Genomic DNA, 15288 nt, shown 5'->3' with positions numbered 1-15288 from the left:
GACTCCGAACGACTTCGGACGACTCTGAACGACTCCGGACGACTCCGAACGACTCCGGACGACTCTGAACGACTCGGACTCCGGATGACTTTGAACGACTCTAACCGACTCCAGACGACTCCGGACAACTTCGGATGACTTCGGACGACTCCGAACGACTCCGGACGACTCCGAACGACTCCGGACGACTCTAGACGACTCCGGAAGACTCCGGATGACTCCGGACGACTACGGGCGACTCCGACTCCGGGCGGATCTAGTGGTTCCATTTTGCCGGAGCCGAAATCGGTCTAACAGTAGTCGGTGTGGGATCGGAGTCGTGGGTGCGCTCCAGAGAGCAAATCACTATAAAAGACGGAGAGAGAATAACCATTTTTAATTAATAATATTTCCATTTGTTTTAGCCCGAGTATGCCAACGCACTGTTTAACTTTACCAGCGGGCTAAACAGCTGCTGCCTGAGCGACACCGAGATCGGCCTGTACTCGGCCCTCATCCTGCTATCCGACCGGCCCGGCCTCGTCGAGACGAAGCTGATCCTGAAGACGCGCGAATGCATCGCGGAAGCGCTGCGAGTACAAATCACCCGATCACGGGCAAACAACGGCATGGGGGCGCTGCAGATTATGCCCGCACTAGAGGCGCGCGTCCACGAGCTGCGCATGCTGGGCGAAAAGCACTCCGCCCATCTGGAGTGGTTCCGGACGAACTGGAGCACGATCCGGCTGCCGCCCCTGTTTGCGGAAATATTCGACGTGCCCAAGTGTGAGGAAGACTTGCAATAGTGGCGAATGAAATGAGGAGAAACAATGCCGTGAAAAAAGGCCCCTATAAATCTCGTAAGGCCGCAAAGAGGCAATACCATGATGAGAACCAGTGACATCCGTTACACACATCAGCATATATAGGCAAGCGATATTACCAGATGCATAAACACACTATTGAAACACATATCATGCATATTGATGTGAATTGTTCATCCCCGCTACACTACTATACCCCCCATTTTTCCCGACCAGTTCGTACGACCAGATAAGACCTGTGTTAGATTAGAGGGCCCCGCAGCGATGGCAGATAAAGCAATAAGGCGCAGAGAGCAGTAGTCGGTGCGGTCTGATAAGCGCAAAGCCAGTGCAACCGCAGACAATGTTCGGTTTGTCGGTGTACGATGATGTTACATGAAAGCATGATAGGAATTTTAAGCTAAACGGGTGGTACAGGTTACAGACCGACAAATAGGGAAGGGAAAGAACAGTACAGTGGCCATTAGATGTAGTTCTATTCGTTTGTGTGCTCTCCCCTAACACTCCCTTGAAGTGAATCTCTCTCTCTCTCTCGATGTGTGCTATCTACCACCTGTTTCCGGTTGTTTTTACCCCATTGACCGCGAAGCTGGCAAGATGTACTCGAGCAATATCATAGTAGCAATAGGCAGAACAAGTTACTAGACACGTAGCACTAGCGAATGTAGCGTATCATATTTTACAAGTACAGGGCTGAGAAGGGAGGGTTAAAACGATAGAGAGAGAGAGAGAGAGAGAGAGAGAGAGAAAGAAAGTATAGCTAAACAACAATCATCATCACAACATTCCCTTCAACCTCTGGAGATCTCCAGAGGAGGTTGCCTGTTATTAGTAGAACAAATTGAGACTTTTTAATGGTTAAGTAAAACAAAAAAATACTGGTGCTGTAATTTAAAAAACCCCGATACTAATTTTAAGCGAGATGTCCCGTGACTATATCCCTTATACTACTACTACTACTAGTACATCTCGGTAGATACATTAAGAGGAACATCTATCCCCCACTTTTCGCTGACGGCACTCTACGGCAATCAATCAATCCCTTCGATTCGTCCATCGCCATCATCGCCGAAATGAGTTCGATTCTACCACTGACGGGGTGACGCGATTTGCCCGGCTTTTTCTGCGATATAATAATGGGTTGTTAACACAATAACGATATGTTAGTGAAATCAGAGAGAAAGAGTTATTTTTTGCTCTAAAATCCTATACAAGCGCGCGCGCGCGTTACACTATGTGCGTGTGTGTGTGTGAATCATTTTAAACAGGCGTTTGCTGAACAAGAAATACAGTAAAAACCACACACCACATGGCATTCGTACTCTATTTATCGATTAATCTACTGGGCCGTAAGGAAAAGGAAACAACACTTTTAAACTGCACAGTGAAGTGGTAGTAGCAGTCCAGCAGAGACAAGACTCTCCCTGTGGGATGACGACGATAGACAATGTGAGAGACTACCGATTTAGCTATATTTGAAACTTAAAAAGTAATGTGAAGATAACGTATACATCTATACAACGTATACATATTTTGTTACGCATATTGTTGCCTTTTTTATGATTAGCGTTAGTTGAAATGCTGTTTAGCCGAATTTATGAACCCCTTTCCCCCGTTTATTCCTTATATTAATCTCGCATCTCTTAAGGTAGAAAATGGAAATGGAAAAGGATTAGCGAAAGGAGTGGACACTTTTAGGCTTTCTCGTTTTCCTTCCTTTTGGATAGATTTCGTGAATCGTTGTGTTTTGTTAAGTTTATTCTCTCTCCGTGCGCAAACGTGTGTCATTCGTGTTTTAGTTTTGCAAATCAAATCAAACGATTTGTGCATCTTTTCAGTGCAGAATATTATTTTCAAAAAAGGAACCTGGAAAGTTAAGATTAAAAAAAAGACAAAACAAAACGGCCATTCGTTGGAGGTAAGCGTTTAGGGAAAAATAAAGAAAAGATGGAGAAAAAAGAGATGAAACCCATACGCATAAAAGATGCTGCTACTTAAGAAGTAAACGATGAATAAAGTGGACATGTTTTAGAGTTACTACAAGCAGGTTCATATCCGCAGGTAGAAGAAACATTTGGCCTCTTTAGCAACGACATTTATTTAACAGCAAACACGTGGTTCGCTTGGGTAACGATATTGCACATCTAGTTGGCTTCGATAGTGTTGCCACCGGTAAGTACAGTAACCAGTAAACATGGCATTCGATTCGTGGAGGAAAATCTGCTCCTACTGCATTAATCCCTCGGCTCGGGATAGTACTGCGTCAGTGTCTGCACCACCTTATCGGCAAGTTCCTGCGTGCTAGCGCACAGTACTCGCCGGGACATCAGATCCAGTGGACCACCGGCCGGATCCAGACAGACACCGCCCGCTTCCCGCACGAGCAAATCCCCGGCCGCAATGTCCCACGCGTGAATGCCAAACTCGTAGTTAAAGTCTGCCCCGCCGAGCGCCACCATTGCCATGTTGAGCGCCGCAGAACCAAGACTGCGTAGTCTGGCGAATGGGACAGTGAAAAAAGAGTGAAATTACAATTCATTCGCCAGTCACACACACACACACACCCAACCGCTTACCCATGAATCTGTCGCACCAGCTTGCCGATGTTCTCGAGCACGACGCGCGTCTTGTCCTCCTCCCGGGACGTGCCGAACTCGGTCGTCGCGAGGGCACGCTCGAACGCCGTCTCGCCCGACACGCGTATCGGGGTGCCGTTCAGAAAGGCGCCCTTGCCCCGCTGTGCGGTAAACTTCTGCCCCACGATCGGGTTGTAGATGATGGCAATTTCCGTCACCTTGCCGACGAGCAGTGCGATCGAAATGCAGGAGTGCGGGAAGCTGTGCACGAAGTTCATCGTTCCGTCGACCGGGTCGATAATCCAGGTCGGTGCGTCGGTCAGTTCGGCCTTCTTCCCTTCGCTCGTTTCCTCCTCACCGATAAACCTTTTAAAAGGGGACGGTGTTCATTTCAAAATTAAAACACTCGGAAGCATTTTCCCCCTTTCCCCTTCCACTTACTTATGGTCCGGATATTTGGCCGTAATTCCTTCCATCAGCATACGCTCCACTTGTTGGTCCGTTTCGGTCAGCAGATCAATATTGCTCGATTTTTCGACCACGCGCTTCCGCTGGGAGTTGCGGGAAGCGATTAGCTAACCAGGGAGGGGGGAAATCAATTAAGCTAAACCTTAGCTTTTCATCGCAACAGAACGAAACTCTACTTACACTTCCAGCAGTTTCCACCAGCCCGAGAACATGCTCGTAACATTCGTCCAGGTTGAGAGCCATCGTGGTTAGGTGGAGGAAGCTCTATGTTTTCGACTTTCAAACCAAAACACACCAATCAATAAGAAGGTCTGTCCCTCTCGTCCACTGCCTATTGTTTACTCTTCGCGAGCTTTACACGGACTGAGCTAATTTCCACACGCCAACAGTACAGGAAAGAAATGGACGTAATGTAGGAGCACGCTCGGGACGGTTCGGAATGTGTTCGGGTGGACGGTTCTTCCACTTATTCTTTTTCTCTATTTTGTGGTTTGGTTTTTTTCGCTATGTTTTCTATGCTTCGGTATGCAAACGTTGCTTCTAATCCGTTATCACAAATGGTGTGGTTTGTTGGTAAACAAACACGTCAAAGTGACAACTGCAAACTGGCAGCCAGGGGTGTAGAATCGATTGGGACTGTTATACAGTTTGTGGAAAAAATTTAAAATCAATTTTAAGAAATACTATCATTTTCGAATAATGATGCAAATTTTATGTTTCTGGCCAGAAAACATTGAAACAATAGCAATTAAGACACTTTTTAAAAGGGCGAGAGTAGTTTGACACACCTGCAATTCGCACGGAAAGCGCCATGTGCAAACTGTTATACAAATGCATGCATGCAACGTGTAAATTTTAAACATGGTTTTCTGATATGAAACACAAAAATCGTTTAAAAAATACATTTTTGATATTCTTCTTTTTGATATAACTTCTTCAAGGCGCTCGATGCTTTAGTTTACCCTTAGTAGAAAACAAACTTTTTCTTCAAAGGGACAATCGATCTGGAGGGGAGAATCGAACCGATAACCGCTCTTGTAGGAGCCAGCTTGTCCATACATAGACGGTTCATAGCAAATTAATTCAAAATAAGCGGTTTTGTGGGACTTTAGCTTGTGTAACAAATAATGCACTAATAAAACCACTGCATGAGTATAACCATGTGGTACAGTGCTGGTTGCATTTTAGCGATAGCGCATACAAACCATCGTTGACAAACAAAAATAGATAAGGAGTTGTTGGTTTTGGTATCACATTGCGGTTTGGTTAACATCGACAGACACTACTTATCAAGCCATTTAAATTACAACAACTATTTAACTAACTTTCAAAATTTCATCTAAAAGCAGGCCAATAAAAACGAAAAAAACATGAAAAGCTACACCCAATTGTCTTTTATATTTGTTTTTGCATAACATTGATATGTTTTGATATGCCGTATATATAAGTATATTTATTCCAGTATCGAGTTTTCCGTCCATCAGTACAGTGAGTTGATATTTTTTTGGTTTAGTTTCTTTCAATTATTTGTGGTATTTTTGTTTTTTGTTTTCTTGTCTAGTTTTATCTGGAATGAGCACTACTTTCTGCAAGTTGTACAAACTCACGAGTACGAACAACACACTGCAGCAAATGTCCTTAAATGCCTACGATCGGCACGTTACAATGTTTCACAATTACTCCCCGCCCAAACCCAACAGTGGCGCTCTTGTCGTATTGCGCCACTATCAAAAGTATACACGATTAAAAATGGTTACCGCCAAAAAAAAAGGGACGAGATTTGAGCTGGCAAGCAGTGGCCACGCTTTCTCTCCCTCTAAAGGATCGGTTTGATGGTGTAGGCACGCTACATGATATGTATCGTTTTGTGTGTGTTTTTTTTTTTTTTTTTGGGCGATGATATGAATTGGCTCTCGAAAAGGGACAATCCCTCCTCACCAATTCGATGGCGACCGGGTCGAGAAGAAACCGTAAGTTTTTATCCCCACAAAAGTCAAAACAACGGATAATAGGGCGCGTCCCGTAAGCTGCCCTTTCCGGAGAACAAGTAGTCGCTACACAGTTTTTAACAGTTGATAAACTTCTAATACATTGTATAATGAGTGGGTAAGAGCATATAGATTACGATTACATACTTCAAATGGTTGTTTTTTAGTTTTCCTCCACCAAACAGGGAAAGCTTCCCGCATTGGAGGAGGAAAATGATATGTGTTGATTTTACTTCTTTTTTTTGCTGGTTTCAGAGGCCAGTCTTTGACCCTTTGGAACACCTTTCTTGCATCTTCTCTAACCGCTCAAAGGACTCATCATCGTGTGGTGCGTTTTGGGGGACGTGGTAACGGATGTGTAAGATGTGATGTTCACCGGGTGGATGGATGGATGGTTTCGGTATGCAAAGTGTTAGCGGGTAATAGCGTGCCTTCTAGTAGACAAGCGTTGTGAGTGTTTATTTGTGATAAAACTTATAAATAAAAACGGGGGAAATAAACGCAAACTAGCAGCAGTAAAATGGAAATAAAAATGAGTAACTCAATATCCCCATGGTGTTTTTTCTTCTCCTAAGCGGGGTTTGCCGTGTGCGCTAATCGCTAACCACAGACCCACACACACGCACACCCACAGAGAAACTGGGAAAGTGAAACAGAGAAACTGCTACCATCTAATGATAACGCTCTGTGCGCTCTGTGAGTCTGAAGGGAAAGGGTTTGAAGCTATTTGTCTACCTTTGTATGTGTATGATTGTGACTCTGTTAGGTATGTGCATGTGTAATTTCGTTGACTTCTTCCCTACATCAGATTAATGCTTCGCATTCTAATCCCCCAACTAGTTGACCTACTTACGGTAGGTCCACCTTTCTTTAGCTGCGTCCACCAACACGTGTTCATCGCTCAGCGACATCCCTAACAACCCTTACTCCCTAACCTTTATGTGTTTATCTTCTGATAACACCTGTTTCTTTTTTTCATTCAGATTCTCTTTTCTCGTTCATTGTTAAATAGTGCTTTTAATGCATTAGTGTTTTTTGCTTTTTTTGCCTTTTTTCCTGACTTTAAATTTGAAGCAAACTTATTTTACGTTGCATCTTCTTTTTTTTTCAAGCGATTTCTGAGATTGCGTAACAAACGATAAGCGGGGAAGGCAGCCTTTGCCAAAATGAGCTCACAACCCACTGCTCCGTACCGCCGTCCCTAGTAGCAACATTTAATACTAAACAAATTAAGCCTTAAACTGGGTTAAGAATGGCAATAACAGCTACTTAAATCTTATCTGTAGGTGTGTGAGTTTTTCACTGTCCAAATCAGCTTAACAACCTATCCATACAACTAGGCGATTCTTCCAGCGTGTTATGCCGATTCGAGCTGCCTGATGATGCGCTAACAATGATGACTGAGCCGGCGCGCCTTAGGTCCTGGGTCACTGGCGGCCGTCCTGGGCGTCAACCTGCAACTCGCTAAGCATATAATGCCTCTGTTGTTGACCCTCTGCGGCCCATTCACATTTTGTTCCCCGATGTCCAGCATTAGATTGTGTTTTTTTTTTTTCGATTGTATACCGGGTGCATTTAACCGGGTTGTACACCCCTCTCTTTTACGCGCCTATTAGTGGATGTGTATGCGCGCGGGACGAACAGGTAAAACAAGAGACAAAGGCCCGAAAGCGAGAAAAAAGCTATTTTTTCGCCCAATGAGATACCCCCACAACACCATCGTTTTGAAAACCGTTCCTCTTCCCTAATCGCACTCGCACACACTTTGCTAAGCTCTGTCGCGATTGTGATCGGAACGACAACCCCGGCACTACTTAAACTGGCTAAACAGGGGGTACGGCTGCGATTTGTGGGCTTTAGTGGGCCGGCCGGTTCGCAAACAGCTGCTCGATGATGGCCTCGTCCGCCAGCGTGGACGTATCGCCCACATCCCGATCGTTGACGGCCACCTTGCGCAGCACTCGTCGCATAATCTTGCCGGAGCGCGTTTTCGGCAGCCCGGGCGCATGCTGGATCACGTCCGGCTGCGCGAACGGACCGATGCGCTCCCGCACCAGCACCTTCAGCTCGCTGATGAGCGTTTTGTCGAACGCTTCGTTCTGGTTGGGCGTGATGAAGCAGTACAAACATTCGCCCTTGACCGGGTGAGGTCGGGATACGACGGCCGCTTCCGAGACGCGCGGATGCTCGGTCAGCACCGACTCGACCTCCGACGTGGACATCAGATGGCCCGACACGTTCAGCATGTCGTCGACGCGCCCCGTCACCCAGAAGTAGCCGTCCGCATCGCGACGTGCGCCTTTACGCCAAGAGAGGAAGAAAAGATTTAATTAATTACGTGTTTTACGGGCCTAAGAAAATGCTCCAAAACTCACCATCACCCGTACAGTAGTATCCATTGAACTTGGAAAAGTACGTCGATTCGTAGCGCGGATGGTTGTTGAACAGCGTGCGCATCATACCCGGCCAGGGCTGGGAAAAGACGAGATAGCCTTCACCTTCGCCCGTAATTTCCGTACCGCTTTCGTCCAGCAGCGTCGGTTTCACGCCAAAGAACGGGAATGACTGCAATGTGATTCAGAGTGTTATCTTCACCGTTTCCAACCCTACCGAAACCTCATACGTACTGCAGAGCCAGGCTTCATCGGTGTAGCGCCCGGCAGGGGTGTAATCACGTGTCCGCCCGTCTCCGTCTGCCAGAAGGTGTCCACGATCGAACAGCGCTCCTTGCCGATCACGCGATAGTACCAAAGCCACGCTTCCGGATTGATCGGCTCACCGACACTTCCAAGAACTCTGCATTAAGGAAAGCAAACAGAGCCATTTTTGTACTACCATCTACCGATCATTTTGAGTCATCAAAATCCCAATTTGTTTTACCTAAGACTCGATAGATCATGCTTCAGCACCGGCTCGTCGCCAAACTTCATCAGCGACCGGATCGCGGTCGGTGCGGTATAAAACTGCGACACCTTGTACTTGTCGATGATCTCCCAGTACCGGTCCGTGTCCGGGAAGAACGGTGTGCCCTCGAACATGACCGAGGTGGCACCGTTAGCGAGCGGACCGTACAGCACGTACGTGTGGCCCGTAATCCAACCGATGTCGGCCGTGCACCAGTAGATATCGTTCGGCTTGTAGTCGAACACGATCTTGAAGGTCGTGGCCGCGTATAGCAGGTAGCCGGCGGTCGTATGCAGCACACCCTTCGGTTTGCCGGTCGAGCCGCTAGTGTACAGCATAAACAGTGGGTCCTCGGCCGACATCCACTCCGGGTAGCAGGCCGGTTCGGCGTCCTCCATCTCCTGGTGCCACCAAAAGTCGCGTCCATCTCTCCATGGGGTCTACAACGGCACACAAAACAGTTGAGTTATTTAATACTGTCTGCTACAGAGAGCTGGCATAGGCACACGCTCAAAAAACTTACATCAAACGAACCGTCCCAGTCCTCCTTGCCCGGCGTGACCCGGTTAATGTGCGACACGACAATGCACGTCTGCACGTGGTGGCCGAGCTCTTCCGCCTTGTCCATCGCGGTATCACAGATGTCCTTCAGGTGCAGGATCTTCTCGCCCCGCCAGGCACCGTCGGCCGTGATCAGCACCTTCGCCTGGCAGTCGTGCATGCGCTCGGCGAGCGAATCGGACGAGAAACCGGCAAACTGCGATTTGCGGCAAATTTGGAAAGGGAAATTGGAACAGATTGTAGTTCAAGTTTGCTTTGCTTTGGTTTGGTTTAGTTTCCCTTTCTTACCACAATCGAGTGAACGGCACCGATGCGTGCACAGGCCAGCATTGCAACCGGCAGCTCCATGGTCATGGGCATGTAGATCGACACCCGGTCACCCTTCTGAACGCCGTGGCTCTTTAGCACGTTCGCGAACCGGCATACCTCCTCGAGCAGCTTCCTGTACGTTAGCCGGCTGTAGTCATCGGGATGATTGCCTTCCCTAAGAAGATGGAGAGAGAGAGATAGAGAGAGAGAAAGAGTGAGAGAGTTAAAAGAGACGTATATGCAGAACAGCTGGTGCAGATCATGTGGTATGATGAGAAAGGTTCGTTCCGGTTCCGACTGGTCACGATGTCGTTGAGGAGGGGAACTCCCTCACTGCACCGGAGAGGTCACTCCAGCTGATCAGGAATGATCATTCTCCCGCTTTTGAGGCCGGTTCCATGTCCCGTCGACCTTCCCGCCAGTGAACGTTGGCTGGATCGGACATTCACTCTGTTTGACAAGCGAACAGTGGCGTCAATCGTCAATCGTACTGTTTCCTCGACGTTTGTTTAGCTTCGCCTCCCGTAAGGTGAAGTGGTTCTGTTAGGTTCTGCCTGCTGCCTTACCTAGGTCATTTATGCAAAACAAGAACGGCGTGAACGGCGCGCTGTTTGACGTCAACGACACCTTTTGCCCAAATGGGCCCATGCGTCGCACTTGGGAATCGTACATTGAACGTAGTTGGAGCAATTTGATTTAAAAGAAACGCAGCAAACGTACTGTTATGTCTAATCATTGCAAAACTCCCTCTTTCCTAGACACGGCTCTAACTTTCAAACAAACGTGATCATGCGTTTATTGGAGGTCATAAAAGAAAGTCAAAGCTACCTCACTAGCGTTTTGATTGTGCCGCTGCTCCTCGTCATCGTCCACTCCCTATTACGGGTGTAATCTCAGGTCAGCCAAGGTTGACGGCGAGAAGGCAATTGGTAACAGTGTATGAGCAAACCAAAAAAAAGTAGGCGCTCGCTACTTCCCGAACTGCATGTCGTATGATTTAACAATTAATAGATAATGGACAGATAACGCGCTTTTTGCTTTTTTTTTTGGATTGTGCTCACGGCGGACGGGGGAAATCGCACAAATTGGCCACAATCACGTAAGCCCAACACATTCACGGTGTGCATGCTAGGCGGGCTTTGGTCCGTTCGATTACATCCACCGACAAGCGCTATTAAATAAATCACAACATCTGCGCTTTACAGCACAAAAAAACGTGTCTGGAAGTGATGAATTGTTCATACTAACAAACCCCTTCGCTTAACAATACCTCAATAGTACGTGGTTCTTTAATGAGCTTCCATGATGCAAAAATCTAATATCCTCGCAACATCTTACTTACAAAACAGAACCATCCAAAATGGGGCGTTTTGTTAGAAGGCAGTCAACAAACAGCGGCGGGTGGTGGTAGCCCAGAAACCACTCGTGTACTTGCATTACGGAAGTAAGGGCATGCACTTGATTTGGACATGCCTGAGTGGGCACTTGGGCGCATTATCATTCTTCTAACATTTTCCCTTTGTCACGTGCTTGATTCGCTGTTCGCGTGCTTTTGCTCTTGCTGGGAGAAAAAGAGAAGAGAAGGCTGTCGGCCCCAAACGTTGCTGCTGCTGCTTGATGTTTTGCCGATGGCGTTACAGGCGCGCGCGTGCTCTCCTTCGTTTGTCCCTGTGACGCGCACTTTGCAGTATGACCTTGTATCTTAGAGAATTCTTTTTGCACGCTTTGAAATTAGAAGAAGCTAAGAAAAAACTCCCCTATAACCTACACACCGTCAGTGAAGATGCTGAAAGCTTGGCAAGCATTCAAGCGTGAAGCATTCAATTAACTCCACACGATCAACAAATAGTAAAGCTCACACTACGGATGACGCAAAAACGGCCAAACCCACTACGAATGTTGACGGGTGGTTCGTTTTTTTTCCTTCAGATCTTAGCGTTGCAAAATTTGAAGCTTTACGTAACTCGCTGGATATGACATGCTTCCCGGATGGTCCACGGACTGTACGCGCGTCAATAGCTCATAAAATCTTCAAACCGCACACTCGAACGCCGTCGTGGCCGTCGTCACTCAACGTCAGCGACAGTCGGCTCATAATCGGGCATGCTAACAAATTGAGCCCGCCTTTCCCTGCCTCATGGGTAATGGATGAGGCTGTGGCTGACTTCAATCGATCGATGTCGAGCCTTTGGATGGTATCATTTACTTTGACAATCAGCTCTGGCAGCAGCAGCGGGAGTAGACAGCGTGCGGACGTGCGCATTGGGAGCAGACACTCTTTTTGTGGCGTTCTTGATAAAGTGGAATGACTGAACAGACAGCGAGGAATGGGAACGGAAGAGAGATTTGGATTTCAGTGCGTGTCCATAGATCACGAGGGACAAGTGGGGCAGGTTCTATGTTCAATGTTCGTTCCCTTCACCTGTTGATTGTATCTTGTAGGCTAGTAGGCAACCTCTCCCTTCCGATCGTGTTTTTTCGATGGTCACTGAATGGCTCTCAACTGTGTTCAACATGTTTGTTTCTTTTTTTCCCCCTTCTTCCATCACTAGAATGCAGCTGCAACCGGATGCAATGCAGCTAAGAATCGTGCCGAATGGCTAATGCATTGCGTTGCCTCGAGTGTTTCGAGGTCGTCTCCCGGGGCGATTGTTCTTGCCAGATGTTGTCGATTTTTTCTTCTGAAAGATGCAATTCGACCGGTTAAGCCCTCAACGAGCTGAAAGTTCTGTTAAAAACATTCTGCGAAATGTAAAACACTGGTAAAGGTGCTATTTTTAAATCCGCTTGTCCTTCAATATTCTAGCCCCGTGTCTGGATAGGTACTGGGGCACTATTTTTACCTCGTTCCCTACTCGAGTCATTGAGGTCGGGCGGAGATTTTGGACAAGAATTGTGAAGTACTACAACACGCAGCAGTGGGGGGGAACCTTGCTTCTAGAATGTCCGGAAGCTTTCAAACCTACATTTGGATTGGATGTGGAGCACACAGTTCATGCCATTACTACCACCACACATCACCACCACCACCTATCTTGCTTGTATGCTGATATAGTGACAGTAGTAATAGTAGTAGTGGAAGTGGTAGTACCTGAACAAGTACACTTTTCCCGGCACGTTTGGAGGAGGTGTTTTTGACTTGAACTTTTGCTTCCTCCTCCCCATCGCTCTCCTGCAGGTGGTGCGCAGCAGTTCAAACGACTACCGTTCGGGGTTTTAAACTGTGGGGCCTGGGCTCTATTACACAGGCAGAACACACCACAGGACCAGAGCTCACACGCTTAACCTCGCGGTGTGGAGGAGAAGCGAATTAAATCGACCTGAATTAACACTCGCCGTTCCTTCCATTATTCATCGTTCCCGTGGACCCGTGCGGTCAAACCGCGCCTCGATACTGAGCGGCACTCGGTTCGATAACTTCACCGGCGACCACTTTGGAGAAGTGCTGTGTCCGGAGCGGGTGCAAAGACGTGCATCGAAGACATCTCCCCAAAATTCTACGTCAATATCTAGAGCTTCTTGGGACGATCCAGAGTACGACCAGGTCGGTCGGTTGCACCTAGAATGGGTCAAACAAACGTGCTAATACGTAATTCGTAATTCCACGAAAAAATCCCCCCAAAAGAGCCTACGCAAAGTAGAGAAACACACACAGAGATACGGCAAATGGTATGAAAAAATCGATGAATCAAATTGACGTAAGTCCCCCCCTGCGTACTGCTGCAGGTGTTGCTCTCTTTCGTCCTGCACCGTAGGGGCGCCTCGTTCTTTTCCTGCGGTTTTTGCTTCCACCCAGTCCACCTAGTTCCGACCTTCGATTCTTTCTCCCTTGTCCCACGTGCTGGTGACCTTCTTCTTCGATTCGAGTGTGTTGTGTGCCCACAACATTCTCGCGCTCCTGCTCCATAACACCCTCTGCGCACATCCTTTGCGTACACTGCGATTGGAGGGAGGGATTGGAAGGACTCCCTAACAAAGCACCTCTCTCCCATTGTCCCCATTCCTTTATCTATTGCCATCTCATTCGTTCGTTGCTGTTTTCTGGAGCAGCGTTGCATCTCACTCGTCAAAACTGCATGTAAACTCCGCGCCCTCTCACCCCCTCTCATCTGGCTGCAGGATTACACCAAAGGTTACATAACGTCACGAGGATAGCTTCCCAAGGCGGAGCCTACTTCCTTACCAGTAGTAAGCGACGGTATCGCCGAGCCCGTTCTTCACGTTGCGATCCAGCAAGTTGTAGCAAATGTTGGTCGAGGCACCCTCCATCCACTTTACGTAGATGGGACCCTTCGAGATGTCGAAGTTGTACGAGAAGAAGTTCTTCGGATCGTACGGCGTCTCCCAGTGGAACTGCTTGGCCACATTGGCCCAGAACTGGCCCGGATTCTCGAGCGACTGCTGGTAAAACTCGCGGTACTGCTGCATGCTGTTGATGTACGCCTTGCTGGCGACATCCGGATGGGGGTTGAAAATCTTCTCCGGCTCCGACGGCATGGTGGCGGCTTTGTTTTTGTTGCACTGGGTTTCACACTATGGAATGCTCCACTAAAATCCACTCTGATGGGTCTGTTTTTTTAACGGTTTCTTTTCTTTTTTATCCACACAGCAATGAACGGACACGGGACACGACCGTTCACACGACGTCACGCGCGTGTTTGCTGGGTTTCCTTTCACTAACCGAACCAAACGACTAGCTGCTACTGCTGAACCGTTCGTCAGCGTTGTTGCAAAAATTCGTTCCACACGGAGAGAGAATTTTCCACTTTTCCACTCACACACTCACACTCCGAAGCACCGAAGAGTAGTAGGCCGTGGTTGGCAGTTGGACCGGAGGGGATGGGGGTGTACAACACAGGAGCGCAGTGTTATTCGGTCTCAGACAGCGCGCATATGATTTCTGTCACTGGGCACTTGGATGAGGATGGGTTAGGTTTGGGGGGGGGGGGGTCAATTTTTGGCGAGTTTTGTTTCCCCGTTTTTCACTATTCCCTCGCTCTCACGAAAATGTGTGCGAACGATTTTCACCCAAAGAGCGAGATAGGGAGAGGGGATCCCTTTTCCACTGGTTTATCACTGGTACTTTGCCTCCCCTTAGCCTGTACAAAGGAAGGAACAATCGCACCACACACACACACGCGCGCGCACACTGGTACACACCACACGATTTCCGGCGGGCGACTTCCACGAAACGAACGGTTCGAGCGGCTTGGAATGAATGAGCGTTACCATGCCGCGCACCGAGAGCGTTATACAGGGAATTCGCACACGGTAACGCATACACTTGCACACAGCCACACAGCACAGGCGGCACATCGCGCGACTCGCGATTGCGTGCGTTCTCGCGAGAATCGCCGCGCTCACTCTCTCGCTCTTTCGCATGCGCTCTATCGAGGTTGGTGCTCTCGCGACGATGGTGCGCCCCATCTCTTTCACTCTCCCACTCGAATGTGGTGTGTTTTGTTTATCGTTTAGCACACGCTGCCGCTACCGCGTTGTCAATTGTGTGGCCGCGCGTGTGCGTGTGTGTACGGCTGTTCCTGCTAATTTCTAACGAAACGATATTTTGACAGAAGAAGCAAGCTGTCGGATGATGTTGTTGATCGATGCTTTTTCCTTCTCGCACGTGCTTTCCTTTATTCACTCTCTCTCTCACTCTTGTTTTGGATAACAAAAGGA

The 15288-nt window shown here is 47.9% G+C and overlaps 3 protein-coding genes across 4 annotated transcripts in view; 1 reads left to right on the top strand and 2 right to left on the bottom strand.

Moving 5' to 3' along the window:
• LOC1277155 (ecdysone-induced protein 78C) overlaps window positions 1-2846 on the top strand; it is a 33124-nt gene extending 30278 nt beyond the window's left edge. For both annotated transcript variants that reach the window (XM_061643475.1, XM_061643474.1), the window contains one exon: window positions 405-2846. In XM_061643475.1, the coding sequence (XP_061499459.1) occupies window positions 405-785 (381 nt within the window). In that variant the 3' untranslated portion in view covers window positions 786-2846. The remainder of the gene's footprint in view (window positions 1-404) is intronic.
• Window positions 2847-2882: 36 nt separating this feature from the next.
• Window positions 2883-4478, bottom strand: LOC1277154 (inositol monophosphatase 1). The gene is made up of 4 exons (XM_316595.5): window positions 4028-4478; window positions 3821-3954; window positions 3380-3745; window positions 2883-3299 (listed from the first exon to the last, which is right to left on the bottom strand). The coding sequence occupies exons 1-4, from the start codon at window positions 4088-4090 to the stop codon at window positions 3038-3040; spliced, it is 825 nt and encodes a 274-aa protein (XP_316595.4). The 5' UTR covers window positions 4091-4478; the 3' UTR covers window positions 2883-3037.
• Window positions 4479-6267: 1789 nt separating this feature from the next.
• On the bottom strand, window positions 6268-14918 carry LOC1277153 (acetyl-coenzyme A synthetase). The gene is made up of 7 exons (XM_316594.4): window positions 13793-14918; window positions 9589-9784; window positions 9263-9496; window positions 8716-9179; window positions 8463-8631; window positions 8211-8400; window positions 6268-8134 (listed from the first exon to the last, which is right to left on the bottom strand). The coding sequence occupies exons 1-7, from the start codon at window positions 14104-14106 to the stop codon at window positions 7692-7694; spliced, it is 2010 nt and encodes a 669-aa protein (XP_316594.2). The 5' UTR covers window positions 14107-14918; the 3' UTR covers window positions 6268-7691.
• Between the last annotated feature and the right edge of the window lie 370 nt (window positions 14919-15288).

This window comes from Anopheles gambiae, chromosome 2 (assembly GCF_943734735.2).
Source record: "Anopheles gambiae chromosome 2, idAnoGambNW_F1_1, whole genome shotgun sequence".
NCBI classification, from domain to species: Eukaryota; Metazoa; Arthropoda; class Insecta; order Diptera; family Culicidae; genus Anopheles; species Anopheles gambiae.
Note: the sequence above shows the minus strand (reverse complement) of the source record. Positions and strands in the feature narration are given on the sequence as shown.

Excerpts from the sequence above, each read along its gene's own strand:
- LOC1277154 (XM_316595.5), bottom strand. The coding sequence starts at position 4,090 with ATGGCTCTCAACCTGGACGAATGTTACGAGCATGTTCTCGGGCTGGTG. Across the intron at positions 3,955-4,027 it reads TGGTGGAAACTGCTGGAAGT|CTAATCGCTTCCCGCAACTC; the intron begins GTAAGTAGAGTT and ends CTCCCTGGTTAG. Across the intron at positions 3,300-3,379 it reads CTGGTGCGACAGATTCATGG|ACTACGCAGTCTTGGTTCTG; the intron begins GTAAGCGGTTGG and ends CCCATTCGCCAG.
- LOC1277153 (XM_316594.4), bottom strand. The coding sequence starts at position 14,106 with ATGCCGTCGGAGCCGGAGAAGATTTTCAACCCCCATCCGGATGTCGCC. Across the intron at positions 9,497-9,588 it reads GTGCCGTTCACTCGATTGTG|TTTGCCGGTTTCTCGTCCGA; the intron begins GTAAGAAAGGGA and ends CGCAAATCGCAG. Across the intron at positions 9,180-9,262 it reads ACTGGGACGGTTCGTTTGAT|ACCCCATGGAGAGATGGACG; the intron begins GTAAGTTTTTTG and ends GTGCCGTTGTAG.